At 40.5% G+C, this 15,984-nt stretch overlaps 1 protein-coding gene across 1 annotated transcript in view; it reads right to left on the bottom strand.

Annotated features, from left to right (window-relative positions):
• LAMA3 (laminin subunit alpha 3) overlaps window positions 1-15,984 on the bottom strand; it is a gene marked incomplete at both ends in the record, with an annotated part of 109,949 nt that overhangs the window by 26,086 nt on the left and 67,879 nt on the right. Inside the window, 7 exon segments of the mRNA XM_082280189.1 lie at window positions 1,982-2,088; window positions 3,483-3,563; window positions 5,376-5,485; window positions 9,140-9,253; window positions 12,956-13,186; window positions 14,133-14,216; window positions 15,157-15,258. Of these exon segments, the coding sequence (XP_082136315.1) occupies window positions 1,982-2,088; window positions 3,483-3,563; window positions 5,376-5,485; window positions 9,140-9,253; window positions 12,956-13,186; window positions 14,133-14,216; window positions 15,157-15,258 (829 nt within the window).

The following is a 15,984-nucleotide window of genomic DNA, read 5'->3' as shown; positions in this document are numbered from 1 at the left end:
TCCTGTCCAAGGCACTCTTGTTTGGTTTTTACAAACCCTGTTATAAGAAGCTTAACAGTCTCCAGGTGCATGTGGAGTAACATCCTGGGATCCTAACTTCTAGGAGATAGGAAAGGAACTGGCTCCTAAAAATGCCATCATATAGGACAGGAATCTCCCCATCTTGGTGCCCATGTTCCTTCTACAGACTTGGTCCCAATGCCAAGCTCTCATCTCCTCTTGAAAAGGAAAAGGGCTGTGCATCTTGGTAAAGATTGAACTTGATGATCGTGGAAGTCTTTTCCAACCTTAATGACTCTATATCTTTTCCTCTGAAGGAAAAGGATGCACTCAGTATAGGCTGCTGCTGCCAAAGAGTCAACAACAGCTTGCAACTTGCGAGAGGATACAGTGATAAAATTGGACCTGAACTTTAACAGCAGCATGAAACAGCCTGGAACAAACTGCCAAGCTGTGCCATTTCCTTTAGCACTTGCACATTAAGTCATCAGGAGGTTAAACGGGATTGGTAGTGATCGCTGCCACCAAAAGGAGACAAATCACAAAGAATGTATTTTTAAGAGAAGGAAGGAAATTTCTCTGAAATTCAAACATCCGTGCAGTTCTGCTGTTGTGTAATTCAGCTAACACCAGACACATTTCAGCTGTTGCTGTGAAGCACCAATTAAATAAAACTATTATTACAGCTTGTGCACCAACAGTATCAGCCAAGAAACGGTGAAGTGCTGGCCAAGCGCCCAACATCATGCAACAAGAACCTGCCAGAACATGCTGTGCCAATGATCACAGAGGGGTTTATTCCTACTGCACAGAAAGAGACGGCTGATTAGGATAGTTGGAAGAAAACAAACTGGCTTGTTTGTCCTAGCAAACTCTTGCTTCAAAAATAAAGGAATGATAAAACATCAAACACTGCTTGGATCTGTTCCATACAAGGTATAATATAGAGATGTATTACTCCAATGGTGAAACGTGAGATGAGAACAAGCTATTGAAAAATTGCACCAGCTGCCAACAGCAGTTCACATCACTTGCTGTTTTTCTAATTTCTGTGGCCAAGGAAAGACAATGGGTTCCTTGCAGTTACTAGACTGCAGTATGAACAGCAGTGCATAGAAATGAAGAGTAGGGAAATATTTGGAATTATTAGTTGGAAACTTCACTAGCATATGAGGAAGAAAATCTGTCTACAGGGAAGGAAAAGTGAATTTTTATTGGTAATGAAAATATGGGAGAATCGAGGACATTTCAGGAGCAGTGGCCTGTGTTTCTGAATATAAAAGAGTATCCCAAGGGACCGAGGTGAATCAAGGTAAAGACACTCTGAAGAATGTGACATCAGGCCCTTTACTTCAGAATTCTAAGAGATAAAGCAAACATATGCCCATGGCATTACATAAGAGCTTACAAGTAGTGAAGTACATATGTGATTGATTCTGGGAAATCATGGATGTCTTAGCTAGCAGAGCGATGTGTAGCAGGATTTATAGAAGAGCCTCCTGAGTCAGGTTCTAACTTCCACTGTAAATGCAGTCAGCTTGGATACCTAAGAAGGCACAGTGCCTCATGCAGACACTGAAGATTTCACTAAACTGTGCCAAATACATTTTAAAAAGGCATATTGAGGATGCTCAGTTTCCTAAATCCATAACAGACTGGCATGATATGATTTAACCATGTCAACAGAGAAACCATGACATATTTAAAAACACTGCTATGATAGAAAACCAAAATAAAGTTGGCAGTATTTATGAAGGGAAATACAGGATAAAACAGTTTAGAAGGGTAAACCTGATGACTCAGGACAGCCCTTCTATCACTGTGGTGTTATGTTTTGGGAAATGTTATATTTTGTAAAACATTATCTACATTTCTTGTAAGTCTAGATCTTTCCTTCACTTCAGTTTATCCAAGTACCTTCCTTCTTTGCTTCCCAAAGAGAAAACAATGCTCCCTTCCATGTTCACAGGCCCTCACATACCTCCAGTCAGGTGGTCACAGCTAGCCAGCTGCCCATTATTATTACAGTTACATTTCTGACAGTAGCCTCCATGTTTTTGTGGATTTCCAAAGTATCCAGGAGCACAGCTAGATAAAGAGAAACAAGTAATTTTTATTAAATAGTTGAAGCTAATTTTGTGAAATGTACTTTCCCTTGAGATAAAAACCTAGTTATTCTCCTGAAGAAACTTTCAAGAACTTTTGAGTTCGTGTCTTGACTCAGACAGAAGAAATATATTTTTGGTTTACAGTATCCTCTGCACTATGCTAAAAATATCTTAGTGAGCGCTGCAGAATTTTTTTCTAAAAATAAAAGAACTCCCACAGTGCTCTTGTAGGAATAATTCACTTAATCTGAAAAAGAAACAATGCACACAGATACAGACATACATACACAGAAAATTTGACAAGGCTTAACCAAGCACATCATACCATTCTGGTCTGTCATCCCACCGAAAGCACGTATTAAGGAGGATCACACTGCATCTCACACAGGTGAGATTTCAGCAAAGGCACTGAGTGACATCATCACCCTTCTGCTGCGTGATACCCCCTCTTGCCTCCTGCCAGCAAAGCAGTCTGTGTGACTGATCTCTGAATATTTTAAAAGTAAAATACATTGTTCAGACTGGATAGCTAATATTTCTAGAAGTCACTCTGTGGTAAGACCTATTAGGGTGGTAATGCAGAATCAAAGGGCCATGATGAGCAGCTGAGGTACAGCTAAATCTGGAAAATATCTATAACCCACAGATTAGACAGGGTCAAAGGCACCAGTCTTGAAGGATAAGACTATGTCCTGCTGTAGGTCCTATGGTCAGATGAGACATCACGACTTACTGGCCTCACATTTCCAAACCAGACAACACCACTCCATTACACTTCAGGTCTCTCTGAATTTGCAACTCAGTGAAATTGGTTCCTCTGGCTACCTGAAACTGCCATGCTGTTCCTCTCTTGACTTGCCAAACTGCTGCAATGTTCCAGCAAAAGAGACGGCTTCAGGCTGGTGTGTGTAAGCTCTGACTGTGGAGCATATCAGAATGACATGGGATGAAGGGTATGGTGCTAAATGTTACGTAGCTCCTGTTGGATAAGACCACTGAGGCACCTTTGTGTACACTGAAGGAAGTGGGAAAATGCTTTTAACTTGGAAAGGGGTGAAATAAGCGGGAGTCTTTATTACCAGGGTGCAGGATAAGGCAAGGCATAGGGCACTTGGGCAAAGAGGCAGACACCTCTTTTTGGTAAAGATGGTGCAGTCAGTAGTCTGTGGAGAATGGCTTTCATTTCTCCAGGGAGCACTGGGTTTGTGACTGGAATTGCACTACAGCAACACTCTTTAGCAGCTGTTCATATAAATAGCTACTCCTTAGGTACATGCACATACTGTGCATAGGTGCCTGTCTGTATGTGTCTGTCCCAACACAGACATCCCTCCTTTCATTGTGTCTCCTGGTTTTGAGAAGCAAGTTGCTCACCGTTCACAACGAGCTCCTGTATAGCCTTCTTTGCAGAGACACTGGATTTCTTCACCATTTGCCACGCAGCCAGTTGCAAATCTTCAAGAAGAAGCAAAAATATTATTGTGAGCATATGATCAAATAGGTTTTACACTCCAGAGGTTCAGTTTAATGACTTTCAGATTAAAAAGTTTTTACACCACCAAATTACTTCTCAGCTAATTTAATTGCCTCTAGATAATTTACTGTGACTAATTCTTTGAAGTTTCATATTTTTTTGTGTCAATTATTTCCTTAGACTAAAAAAATTATCATTTCCTGGCCCTGTGGACTGAGTATAATAGTTCACTACCAAAAGGAATACCTAAAGTAAACCTTAATAGTGATGTCATAAAATAAAGTCTGGGTAGCTGTTTTATCTTAGTTGGCAAGAATCAATAGCCTGTGCTAGACAACATTTCCTCATGTTTGTACAGCTTTTATTTTCTTCCTTTTTAATGGATGAAAACATTAGAGGATCTTTTTATGTAGCTAATATGTTTAGGGTTTTTTTAACCAAGGCCAAGTAGAGTTGTGCACAACTTTTGGGATCCAAGGATCTAGTTAACACAATGAATATTTTTCTTTGCTCTTTCAAGCAGACTTGTGTAGATTCAAAGTTCGATGTTTGTGAAGGAAAAGGCAGGAGGTAAAGCAGGGCCACGTTTGCTATTTTCATTTTTAATCTATGAACAGTTGGATAAAGCAAGTCTGTGTATCAAAGACAGAGGTCTGCACTAAGAATTGCTGGAATTTGACTAGATGGAAAACTGTCAACTCCAGTAATGCCAGGTGGGTTGCATTTCCTATGTATGTAGGAATGGTATGCACCACCCTAATCTGGAGTTATGAGACTGCACAGGTTCATGGTCTCCCTAGATATTGCAGAACTCTGAAAGCAAACAATGACTAAAAACATGTTCAGTCAGCCTCAGGCAAGCACCTGCAGAAGAGGCTGTCAAAACCAGATCTATCAGAGAGTTCTCTGATAAGTGATGAACCTGTCTATTGTCTGATGGTGTAAATCTCTTACTTAAGGTTACTTGGTGTGTGCTAATGCACCTGGCAAATACTATGTGGTGCTTTTAGCAATTTATAGCTTAGGGGTTTGGTTTTGGTTTTGGGTTTTTTGGTTTTCTGGTTTTTTAATTTGATTTTATTTACCATGTTTCAGAACTGACCAATGATGACAATCTGGCTAAATATACCATGCATTAAAAATGCAATTTATTGCCCAATTTTAAAAGCCTGGCAACCTTATTAGATCCAAGGAAGTTTCACTTTTTCACTTTTCATCTCAGTATGTCTGCACTTCAAACAGAGCTTTCACAGGAAAAGCAACCATACCCTTTCAGAGTTCCAGATATGTGCTTAAGACCTTAAATGCTTTTATATCATTTTTGTATCTTACTAATTTTTCTGAATTTCTATAAAAGGCTTGTTTCATAGTTGCCTCTTATCACCTAGCCAGAGAAATGGTGTTAAACATCTTACATTCCAGTAAAAAAGATTCTGGATATGCCCAGTGTAAGGGAAAAGACCTTCATCCTCTATTTCTCATTATGAAGGAAGTGCTGGTGGTTTTGAAAATAAGCCCACTACTACTGCCTGGGGGTCCCCAAGGCTATGAGCAGTGTGCCTCTGAACTTCAGGATCTGAATGAGGATTGGAATACTCAGCTTATTAAAAAAGGCAATGCTGTGAGACAGACCACCAAGCTCTCAGTATGAGAACAGTGAATAAGACCATAATATTCCTATGGTAACAGAGTTTGAGCTTTGGGGGCTTTTTTTTCTCTCTCTCTTTTTTTTTCCCCCCCCTTTTTTCTTCTTCCCTCCCCTGTTTGACTCTCCTTACAAGCTTTTACTGTACCTGTTTGTATAGGGGCAAGGGCACTCCCGGCAGGAACCCTGAGTGGCATCTCCAAAATAACCATCTTTACAGTGCTCACATTTCTCCCCAGCAGTATTATACTGACAGTCCTTGAAAAGGAAACAAGGAGGACAGTTAGCAGTGCTTTATCACTCAATATGGCTCTACTGTTATTTAAAAAAATGCAGTTAATTTACTCAGAGAGTATGTTCTTTTCCTTCCACATAATCCAGCCTTTATTGCCAAACTGCCTTTACAACCAGGATAGAGCAGTTTCAGTCAATTTTCTAACTGCAGAAAGCACAATTTCCTCCCTCTTGTGGAAAAGCAACAGATAAACAAGTTGAATTCAACATATTTTTAAAGAAACTCAATCAGATGCATAGTTAGTAAAGGAGCATTCCATTAATACACTCTGTCCTGATATTACAATTAAAAAATCACTACGTTTATATAAAACTTCAAATTTTGCATCTTAACACTAATTAGAAAGCAGATACAATCTAAAAGCATGCAATCAAGTCCAAATAAATTCCTTTAAAAATCTCATTAAATAAATACAAAAATTGTTTCTCTTAGTAGATTCAGATCAGAATTGAGTTTCATGTAGTTTTTCCAGTGTATGTGTTACTTGTATTTTTCTGTAGTAACTGGAATAAATGATGGAAAGCAAAAGCTAAGAATACAACTGAAACTGATGCATCTGAGCCACTTTTTCCATGATAAAATTGTTGGGAATTGTATCTTGGTTTAGAAACATCCTTAATTCTAGTGCTAATTGTCATACATTTATATTTTATGGAGATAGAACGAGGAAGTTGCCTTTGCATTACCTAAAGCATTGCTAATTTAAAACAGAAGTTGTTCAAATACCTAAGAATCATAAAAATACGTAAGCAGCCATAAAAAAATTCCAAATGACCAACACTCAAGAGGCATTCACACTCCTAAGTTCTGCAGCTGTTTGTCTTCTGTGCAACAGACTGATTGAATGTCCCACAGAGCTGAAGAATTACTAACAAAGCAAAAGATGGAAAAAAGAAAGCAGGAAATTGGCTGGAAGCAGTCACTGAGCAAACTGTGCTTCCATTTCAGGGATTCTTGATGGCTCAGGGCTATGTTTGAAGACCCTACTACCATGACTGGCAGAAGAGGGCGTTCTCCCCTACAAATGAGAAATAGTTCTGTCTTTCCCGTCGTCTCTAAAACTCCATTCTCCTTCACACTTCCTCACACCAGATTCCCTCAACCACGAGCTCTTCCCTCAGGTAGTAACACCCAATTTGTTTTCATTTTTGGTTAAAGAATTAAATCTGTGGCTCACTGATAAAAGGTTCTGGGAGAGAACAGGAGAAGCTCCAGTTGCCACATGAGCCATTTGACACCAAGTATCACGAAGGCACTATGTTTGCAAATGAAACCATTTTAAAATGCGGCCTCTACAAAAGCTGGTGCATATGTTCCTGCAAAAATCTAATGGAAAATTCAGACTGTTTCTGAAAAACTACTGTCACTTTTTATAACCCTGAATAAGAAATTCAACTGCAGAAAGAGTAAAAGAGATGTATTTAAAATGTATGTGTTGGGTTCATCTTAGAGCGACCTCCTCCCACCCCCCCAAGTTTATATCCTGCCTTTTTGTTTTGTTCACTCTATCTATAGAAACTGAAGCAATTCTGTAATTGCAAAGAAAATTTCAGCTATTTCACATATAAGCCACTCTAAATGTGCCATGCTGCTCCTCTAGCTTCATGGAGCTCCCTAGGCACAGTGCAATGAAGCCAGAGCAGCAACTCCCTCATGGGTCCTCCTTCAAGTATTACAGGGTCAGAGACACCCCTGGAGTCACAGCACCTCCAATCCATCAAGCATTGCAAACCCTAAAGGAAAACTTCCAGCGGACTCCACATGCACCCATATGGTACAAGGTGGTCAGAGCACAGTGTGTCAGGGCCACAGCAGAACCAGTGAGGTTACATCAAACACATGGGGCTATGTGACATGAACCAACATGCCATGGGATCAGCAAGTCTTGGCACCATGCTGCTGCTGAGGGAATGTGCCTTCCAGGAGGAAGGGCAGGGACCATGAGGACACAAAGCTTGATTAATGGCAGAGAGATGCCTTTTGCCCACACATGAGAACCAGGTCCAGCCTCCTCCACCTCCTCCTGCCCTCCACTGTCCCCTGCTTCCAGTAGCACGGCAGTGCACTCCTCTCCTTCCACCAGCATGCAGCAGCAGGAGAGCAACTGCCTAAGCCAGGGAGGGCTGTGCTGCTGCCACAGGGGAAGGAGCCAGCCTGGCTTAGCCTCCCTCACAAAGCCTCCTCTGGAGGCTGTCGCTGGAGAGACACTGACAAATGTAGGTACTTGTGTCTGGGGCTCCAGGTGAGGAGCAGGAAACCAAGCGAACAAGTTTTGCAATTTGGATGTGGAACTTGATGGCTTTGCAGTGGGAAGCCTCCTTGTCTTCTCTGCACCACGTCAGGTTTTTGTCCCATGGCTCCTCTAGAGACAGACTTGCTCTTGGTTAGGCAGAGCTTCATGATGGAAATAAAGGCCCTCAGGGCTTTCATTTTTCACCACATTATTCTGGATGACTTTGCTTGCCCTAAATCTTGTCCCAGGACCAAGGGCTGATTTAGCTCTATCTATCTGAAAGTTAATCCAGCTGTGAGGAGGACAGGATAAAGAAAACCTAGATCACACACTTCATGAGTTGAAAGTAAAATTTGCTTTCATAATTCTAATCTGAAATGAAACTTCCTGATCCTTCTTGCTGTGCTGCAGCACTTTCCTGTCACGGCCTGTCCTGCCCCTCCGAAGCAGCAGCCTGTAAGTCATCTCCCAGAATGTGCTGAATTGGTTTATAGTTTCCATTAAAGCAACATGGTTGGTTGAAACAAAGTCGGGGAGGATGACATAATGCACAGGAATGCACCGCAGGCAGAATGGATGCACTGCGAACAGGGAAGAAGTAACAGAAAAGTCAGACCATGAAAGATGTTGGCAAGGTTCTTGTTTACACAGCACATGAAAAATTAGTCAAAAGTTTTTAAGGGGGAATTTTTCAAGACAAACTATTCAAAGAAGCATCATAGATATAAACCGGAGAAGCACAATCAGCCAAGTGTCACACTTCCATTACTGAGGGCTGATCCACTCCCATGGGGCTGCTTTGGGTTTAATAGAGAGTGCCAGGGAGCAAAATCTGAAACAGCTGAAATTTTCTAATTAATCTAACTTCTATTACTTTTATTTCATCTTATTGAAGTCAATATTTTTTAACCCACCTAGCTGTACACTATGATTAGTGGAGATGCACTGAAGCTGATTTAAACAAGAGATTCTGCAAAGACTATGCTATGCATGAATGTGCTGTTTGTCAGCATCATATAAATATTTGTAAAAAGCTCAGGACTGCAGATGCCAGGATAAGACCCATATTTATTATAAATAACTACAAACATTTCCTTATGTACATGTTTGGTGACTTTTTTGTACCAGGAGCTAACAAAAATTACAGGGGAAAGAAAAAATGAAGACAAGGACACAAATTATTCCAATCAGTTACACTAAATGTACATTTAAGTGCATGCATATTATGCTCATTAACAATATAAAATTGTTATGAATGAGGCATACAAGGATTATTCTTAGTTGCTTGGAATTTAACAATACAGTATGGTCCATACTGCAGTAAGATAAATGGTTTTTTCTCCTTTTCCTCCCATTAATTTATTGAATGTTACTAATTACTTACAATACATTTTCCAGTACCATCTTGACATCTATTTGAATTTCCATTGCAGCTGCAGGGCACACAGCGTCCAGCAAATAATCCCTTATTCTCACGATAAAATCCAATGCTGCACTCCTGGACAGCAAGCAGAAAGAAAAAAATTGGTGAGCATTGGTAGAAAGTTTTACATGTTACAAAAGTGTATTTTGAAAACGTTGTCCATTTCCAAGGAGTAGTGAAGGCGTACATTTCCCTCCAGGCTCTAGTAAGCTCATAATGTTGTTTAAGTTTTTTAATGCATTAAATAGCAATGAATGGAGATGAACAAATTTCATGTCAACCCTGTGCTTTAGACACTTTGGTAGTAATGATTCAATCAATAAATTGACCCTAACCTCAGAGCAAAACACATTTCCTCTGCCTATCTACAAAGGTGTAGAATATGATTTCTAAACCACAGAAAAATATTTGAGTATGAGAACACTGTAGTGTAAATCTAAAGAAGAACATCTGGAAATCTCACTTACTAATCAGTGGTTATATCTTGATATTAATTTCACTACAGTGTATTCCTGGGAAATAATTCTGGATACCTTTTACATACATTCATCTCAACTTCCACAGTTTAGTCTACCAAGAGCTAAAGCCACACCTAGACACAGCTGGGTGATGTAACAAAACATACAGTGGTCTCATTTCTAAGTACAGGCTTGCCCTGGAGCCCGAGGAAGCATGAGAAGAATGTTCCAACTATTGAGGGTACAGGAGCAGGAGCACAGCCTGTCAGATCACAGTTGGATTTAAACAGGGAGCTGAACCAGAGGGACATTATGAATGAAGCAAGATACATCAAGTTTGTTTGCTTACAGCAGGGAGGCAGTAACTAATACGTTAAAACCAGGTTCTTGCTTGGCATGGGCAGGGAAAACACAAGGAATTCCTCCTGGGCATGAAGCCCTCCTGCATACAGATCAAAAATTCACACCCACCTTCTGGCATACTTCTGGTGCACCAACCGCACTAAAAATGACTGGATATAAGTCTATCCTTTCCATTCTGCAGCACTTTTCCCCTAGGAACTAAGCTGGTGTGGTGCAAGGAAGATCAGAGGCTGTACAGAAACAGGAAGAAAGCTGTGCTCCCCACGAAGGCAGCACCTCCCAGGCTCCTGCCGCCGGCAATGTTCTCGTGAGCTGCACCTATGCCTTGCTTCTGCCTCACGGGCAGGGGCTGGCCCCAACAACACGCAGAAAACAGGAGACAGTTGAACTCTAAAGCCATAAATCTTTTCTCATAGTAAGTACACCACCAAGACTGATGGGACCAATCTGAAGAACAAAGGGTCTGTGGGATGGTGTCACAAATCACATTCCAGTGGTTGGAGGTATAAGTATTTATGCAGAGGCAGGATGAACCAGAGAGTTTTTCAATGACAGAACTATCAGAGGGAAAAAAATATTCATCTTTCACAAGGCAGATCCCAGATGGAATACTGAGTTACTGCTGTTGAAATAACAATCGCTACTGGCACCTTTGCCTTTTCTCTACAGGTAGGATAATAGAAAGAAAAAAAAAAAGTATGCAGAATACTAATACCATCAACAGCTTTGCATACTGACTTCACTGTGAGCAAGGACTAAATTTAGCTGAAGTTTTTCAGATACATTTTTTAAAGGGTGACTATTTCCCCTGAGTAACAGGGAGCCAATATACACAGCTTCAGAAGAAACCAGGGCCTGAAATACATTAAATAGCATGACTAAGTAAAATATATGCTCTAATGCATCTAAATTTTATTTGCTTAAAGTCTCCTTTTGGAGAGAAAAATAAATCACAAATTTTAAAAATACATCTAATTGCATTTGGAAAAAAAAATCTGTACAGCCTTCTGTTTTTCTATTTATGCTGTCTTTAAAATGATACATTTGGAGTACGTGGGCACTTTGTTTTTGAAGCACCATTTGTGATTCCACACAAATGATAAACTTATTCCACATGAAGATAAAGCTCTAGGCACTTTCAAGTGCTTTTTAGGATCATTATTTTCAAGTAAACAGCAATTTAAAAGAAACCTCTTGTACACACTTTTGTTAGTAAAGTACTTTGAAACATTAGATTAATATTCTCATTACTTCTATATAAAGTAATGTATAAGTTGTTATTAAATTAGTTCATTTAAAAACAAAGTGAAAGAAGGAAGCAAGTGAGGAAGAAAAAATGAGCAAATTACCTCTCTTGGATAAAAATCCATTTGAACTTGTTGCCACTGGCTCCTCTCCTGAAGGTGGGGATAGGAGAGCCTCTGCTGCATATCTTGTGCTAAACAACACCCAAGGGACACTAAAGTGACAACCAGCCATCCTACATTTCTTGGCCTCTGTGCTTGGGCCATCATTTCACTTTGGCTCCTCTGTGAACATTCACTGCTCTCCCTTCGGTGCTCACCGTTCCTTCTCTTATTACGCCCCCTTCTTCTCCAGCTTCTGACTCAGATTAATGAGGTTCTGTGCCGTGATGGGCCCCACCTTTAAACTTTATGCGTGAGTCAAGTCGCTCAGCACACAGTACTGTTCCTGAGGTTAACAAGTAACCCCACAGTTCCTGTAGCTCAATATATACCTAAGTCGGGGTGTGGCAGGCATCACCTCCTCCCCACCTACGGCAGCCAGACAGAGCTCGGTGATTACAGCAGTAAATCACTGCCTGAGTAATGCTGCATAAACATACGGGGCTTACGAACTACCCCGTGAATGTCTTGATCACTTCCTTTGGCTTTTTATTTTCACCAGGTTTCATAAAAAAACCTGTTAAACTTAGTTTAACCAAGGCAGTATGTTGAAAGCAATGGGATGGCAGTAGAATTTTCAGTCAGTGCTCATCAATTTGTGTGTGGCACAGAGGAACAAAAGTGTGAAATAATCAAAAATATTTCCAGAATGGTTATTCTGCAGATGATGAATTAGCTTTCCTGAGCAGTGGATGCACACATGAAAATGTAAGCCAGCCATACATATTTTTGTTCAGTCCCTCTGCAGCTGCTCCAGCCTAGATATTATTCATTCATTCTCAATTCAAAAAGCTTTTGCAAGGTTAGTACAGCAATTGCTACTTTATGGTAACGCTCAATCATTCTCTGAGAGTAATTCCTCATATTTTGTGCACTTTGTACACTGCTTATCTCTCTGGTGCTTTTTTCTGCTGCATTGGGTGCTTACATATGGCAACAGCCAAGCTCTAAGCTAAGCAAAGTGACAACCAAAAGAATGACAGCTACAGGAACTGCATCAGGGACACGATATACTGCTGTATTGCCAGTTTTCATCTAATAGTATTATTTTGCACAGCCTACACTACTTTTCATAAACATATCTCCAAATATTTTTTGCATGTTAATTTCAGATTTCACAGGTTTTTCTATACAAGTAGTATCCTGAATTATCTGGATTCGGGCTACTTCCCTTGGATCCTGCTAAAATAAGAAACACCGGGAATCTTCTCTACTGTGTATGGTCTCACAGACTTTGAGTAAGTAAATTCTGACCTTCTACCCATTAAACTAAGAGATTACTCAGCCTCTCAGAGGGCATCACAGAAGAATTCCTCATTACAGTGCCTTACACATGCAAAATGACATTCGCAGCTCCATAAAAGCAATCATGAGTAGAACAACCCTACAGTGCTTCTTAGATGGTGAAAGCACTTGAGCCATTGAAAGTGCACAGGCTTACAAGGAGCACATTTAATTACTTTAATAACCATCCTGTTCCTCTAACTAACCCAGCATGTATAGCTGTAAGCAAAAGATGCTGGCACAGTCTGGAGGCGAACGTTTCCTACCTGGCACGAGTCCCCGGCGTACTGCGGAGGGCAGGAGCATCTCTCCACGCTCTGCGCCACGCTGCCGCTGCCCTCGCTGCTGGCTTCCTCCAGCCCGACCTCCCCCAGCGTCAGGCGCTGGGTCTCCGTGAAGTAAAGGGCCCGGACGTGCAAACCATCCAGCGCCGACAGGATCATCATCAGCTCTTCTCGGGACACCGGGGTACTGCTGCCGGCGTGCCTGAAGTTGCCCTGCACATTGACGGTACAAAACGAGCACAGTGCTGCAGTTTTAAAAAGAGTAGCTTCAAAGGAGACCAGAGGACAGAAGAAGGGAGAAAGCACCCATGGAACAGACTCATCTAGTGCCAGTTGGTGTGGGGTAAAAGACACTCCAGGAGAATAGACACAGGATGGGTGGAAAAAAGAATAATGAGCATAAAGAAAGGGATGTACCTTTTACTGTGCAAGGTAAGTATGGCTTTGAGGTATTGAAAAGTGAAGAAGCCTGTAGGTTCTTCTTCAGTCATCCAAATCTCTTTTAGATATCACCCACTGAGCCATAAAAGGGTGAAGGAAAATGCTTTTATTTTTAACAGAAAGTGAAGTCCTAGAAACCCAGTCTTTCAGGGCTGCCTTCACATGCTTTCTTGCTGCTAATAAACACAGCGTTGTTGAAAACTGAATTTGGCTTGAAGAAACATCTTTTTTGCCTGCATATGAAATAAATAACCCAGATTGACCTTCTGAGCACAGATTTACTGTAGGAACAATCCCTGCTAAATTCACCTATCTGAATGTTGGGCACCCCATTCTAAACTAGGTACCTAGACACCAAGGAAAACAGGTAACAATTCATTCCATCCCTATTAAGTACACTCTGCAGCTGCAATGAATCACCTTCTATTGAGGACTGATTCACTATTACTCCACAGGCCCTGGAGGGAGTGCTAAGGGCTATACTGGACAAGATGCCTAACTCAGAGGTGCTAAAATTAGGTGTCATGAACCAGAACCCAGGTTCAATGTGGCAGTACAGAGAGACAAAAAATGTTCTTTGTATTTAAGGTCTACAGTGTTTAAGTTTGTACTCATCACTGTTACCAAGTATTTGGTATCTCAGCACATATTCTGCATGTGTGTATTTTTATGTGACTCTGGGAAGAAAAGAGAAGGCCATTCCCTTTTCAGTTCTTACCTCAACCAGCTGCACTCGGCCATAATATTGGCGATCAGGCAGTGGGTTGTTGGGATCCATGTAAACAACTTCCATTTGATGGCCCTATGTGAGAAAGAGGATATAACATTGCTGTTTCACTGCTTGTTATGGGAAAGTGTTCAGATGCAATAAAATTTGGTGAAGCACACTAATCCTTTTCTTCGGGGGATTAAAACTAAGTAATACTAGGAAAACTGTACCTTTTTCTCAGGAAGGTGGTCTAGTGCCAGCAAAGTTTTCACTGCTTTTGCCTATTAACAACATTGTTTTCAAGTAAAGCACCAAGAGAATCAAATTAATGATGATCAATTTTCACAGGAATTAGTTATTACTTTAGAATAAAAGTGGTTTTGCATTTTGAAACACTCTCCTTTGCATCCTGGTGCACCAGCAACTATGGGTATTACTAGTAGTTTATGAGGTATGCTTCCCAGTAAGAATCCTAGAAAATTGAATTAGTACTTCTGACAGTCTGAGAAAACAAAACTCCCCCTTGAGAATTTCAACAAACAGTTAAGGATTTCAATTTTGGCCCTAAAGTGGTTAAATTAGAAAACTGTTAACCTAAATTGCTTTTTGTTTTGGTCCCTTGAAGCCCTACAATTATGCTTAGTTTTATGCTGAAGAAAATTCTCACAGAAAATGAGATTAATTACACATGAAATCCAGGGCACCTTTTGCAGAGATGAGGCCATACTTGTTGACAAGTGTGCAATACATTAATTAGGTTTTTTTTCCACGGGCATATTCTACAGAGAAAATCCTGTTTTATCTTTTTACTTGCTCAAATCAGTTATGCTTAACAATATGTTACTTTGGCAACAGCGACAGATGTGTTGCTAGCTTTGAGGAAAATGCAGCAAAAGCACTTTTATAAAAACACAGCCAGTTGTTTTAATAGTTAAGTACACTATAAGAGCAAAATTAGCCATAGTTGTTAAGTAACATAAAAAGTCATAGTATTCGTGTTGCTTATAAGAAAAAATAGCATTTCAAAGCTTACTGTTAGTCGTATATCAGGTTTCTTATCCAGAAGAACCATGCCCTCACTAGGTAAGCCAAAAGATTTCAGTTGGTAACTTAGGAAGCCACCATATGAAGAAAGCTGTAACAAAATGCACAAGACCAGAGATACTTTACTGCACTATTGCTTGATAATAATATGAATTTGTATTCCAGTTTATCTCATCTTCCAGCACTCACACTTGCTCTTTGTTCTTTAGAAAAAATATGAAAATACTGTTGTTTGTAAGAAATTACTTTCTATTTTGTTTACTGTGTGTATCTAATACAACTTTTTGAGCAGATACTGTTCTCTGAAAGGTTACCTGCATCATGGGGTTTTTTCATACTTGGGTTCACACCACCTGTGTCATGGAGAAATCACATGTCCACATGAACAGTCTTCCCCTGACTGTACAGAACAGATTTGCATCAAGAGCAGACATAAGACTGACAGTGAAAGTGGTGGTAAACCTAACAAATAGCCATGGATAAAAAGAAGTCAGACTAAGCATGTTTAACGGTGGGTTTCAGGGGCCAGCATTTTCTAAACTTACTAAAAACATGAACACAATCAGGAAATGTTTGCTCCACTTTCAGGACAGGATTTCTACTGGTATTGGCTCTGCTGTAAGTAGACGGTGGCTGCAGGCTGAGCTGAAACGACACTTCTTTTGGCTCAACTAGAGGTGACCACAGGCAGCCTCAAACCCAACCCAACAGAGGGCTGCTGCCCAGAACAAACACAGGCAAGTGTTTGAACCACCCAACAAACACAGCACTTCCCTGGGTGCCGTGTGAGTGACTCAGTACAAAACACTGGGAGCAA

The sequence above is a fragment of the Coloeus monedula genome (assembly GCF_965178545.1).
Source record: "Coloeus monedula genome assembly, chromosome: 1".
NCBI lineage: Eukaryota > Metazoa > Chordata > Aves > Passeriformes > Corvidae > Coloeus > Coloeus monedula.
The sequence above is the reverse complement of the archived record's forward strand: the minus strand, read 5'-3'. Positions and strand labels throughout refer to the sequence as shown.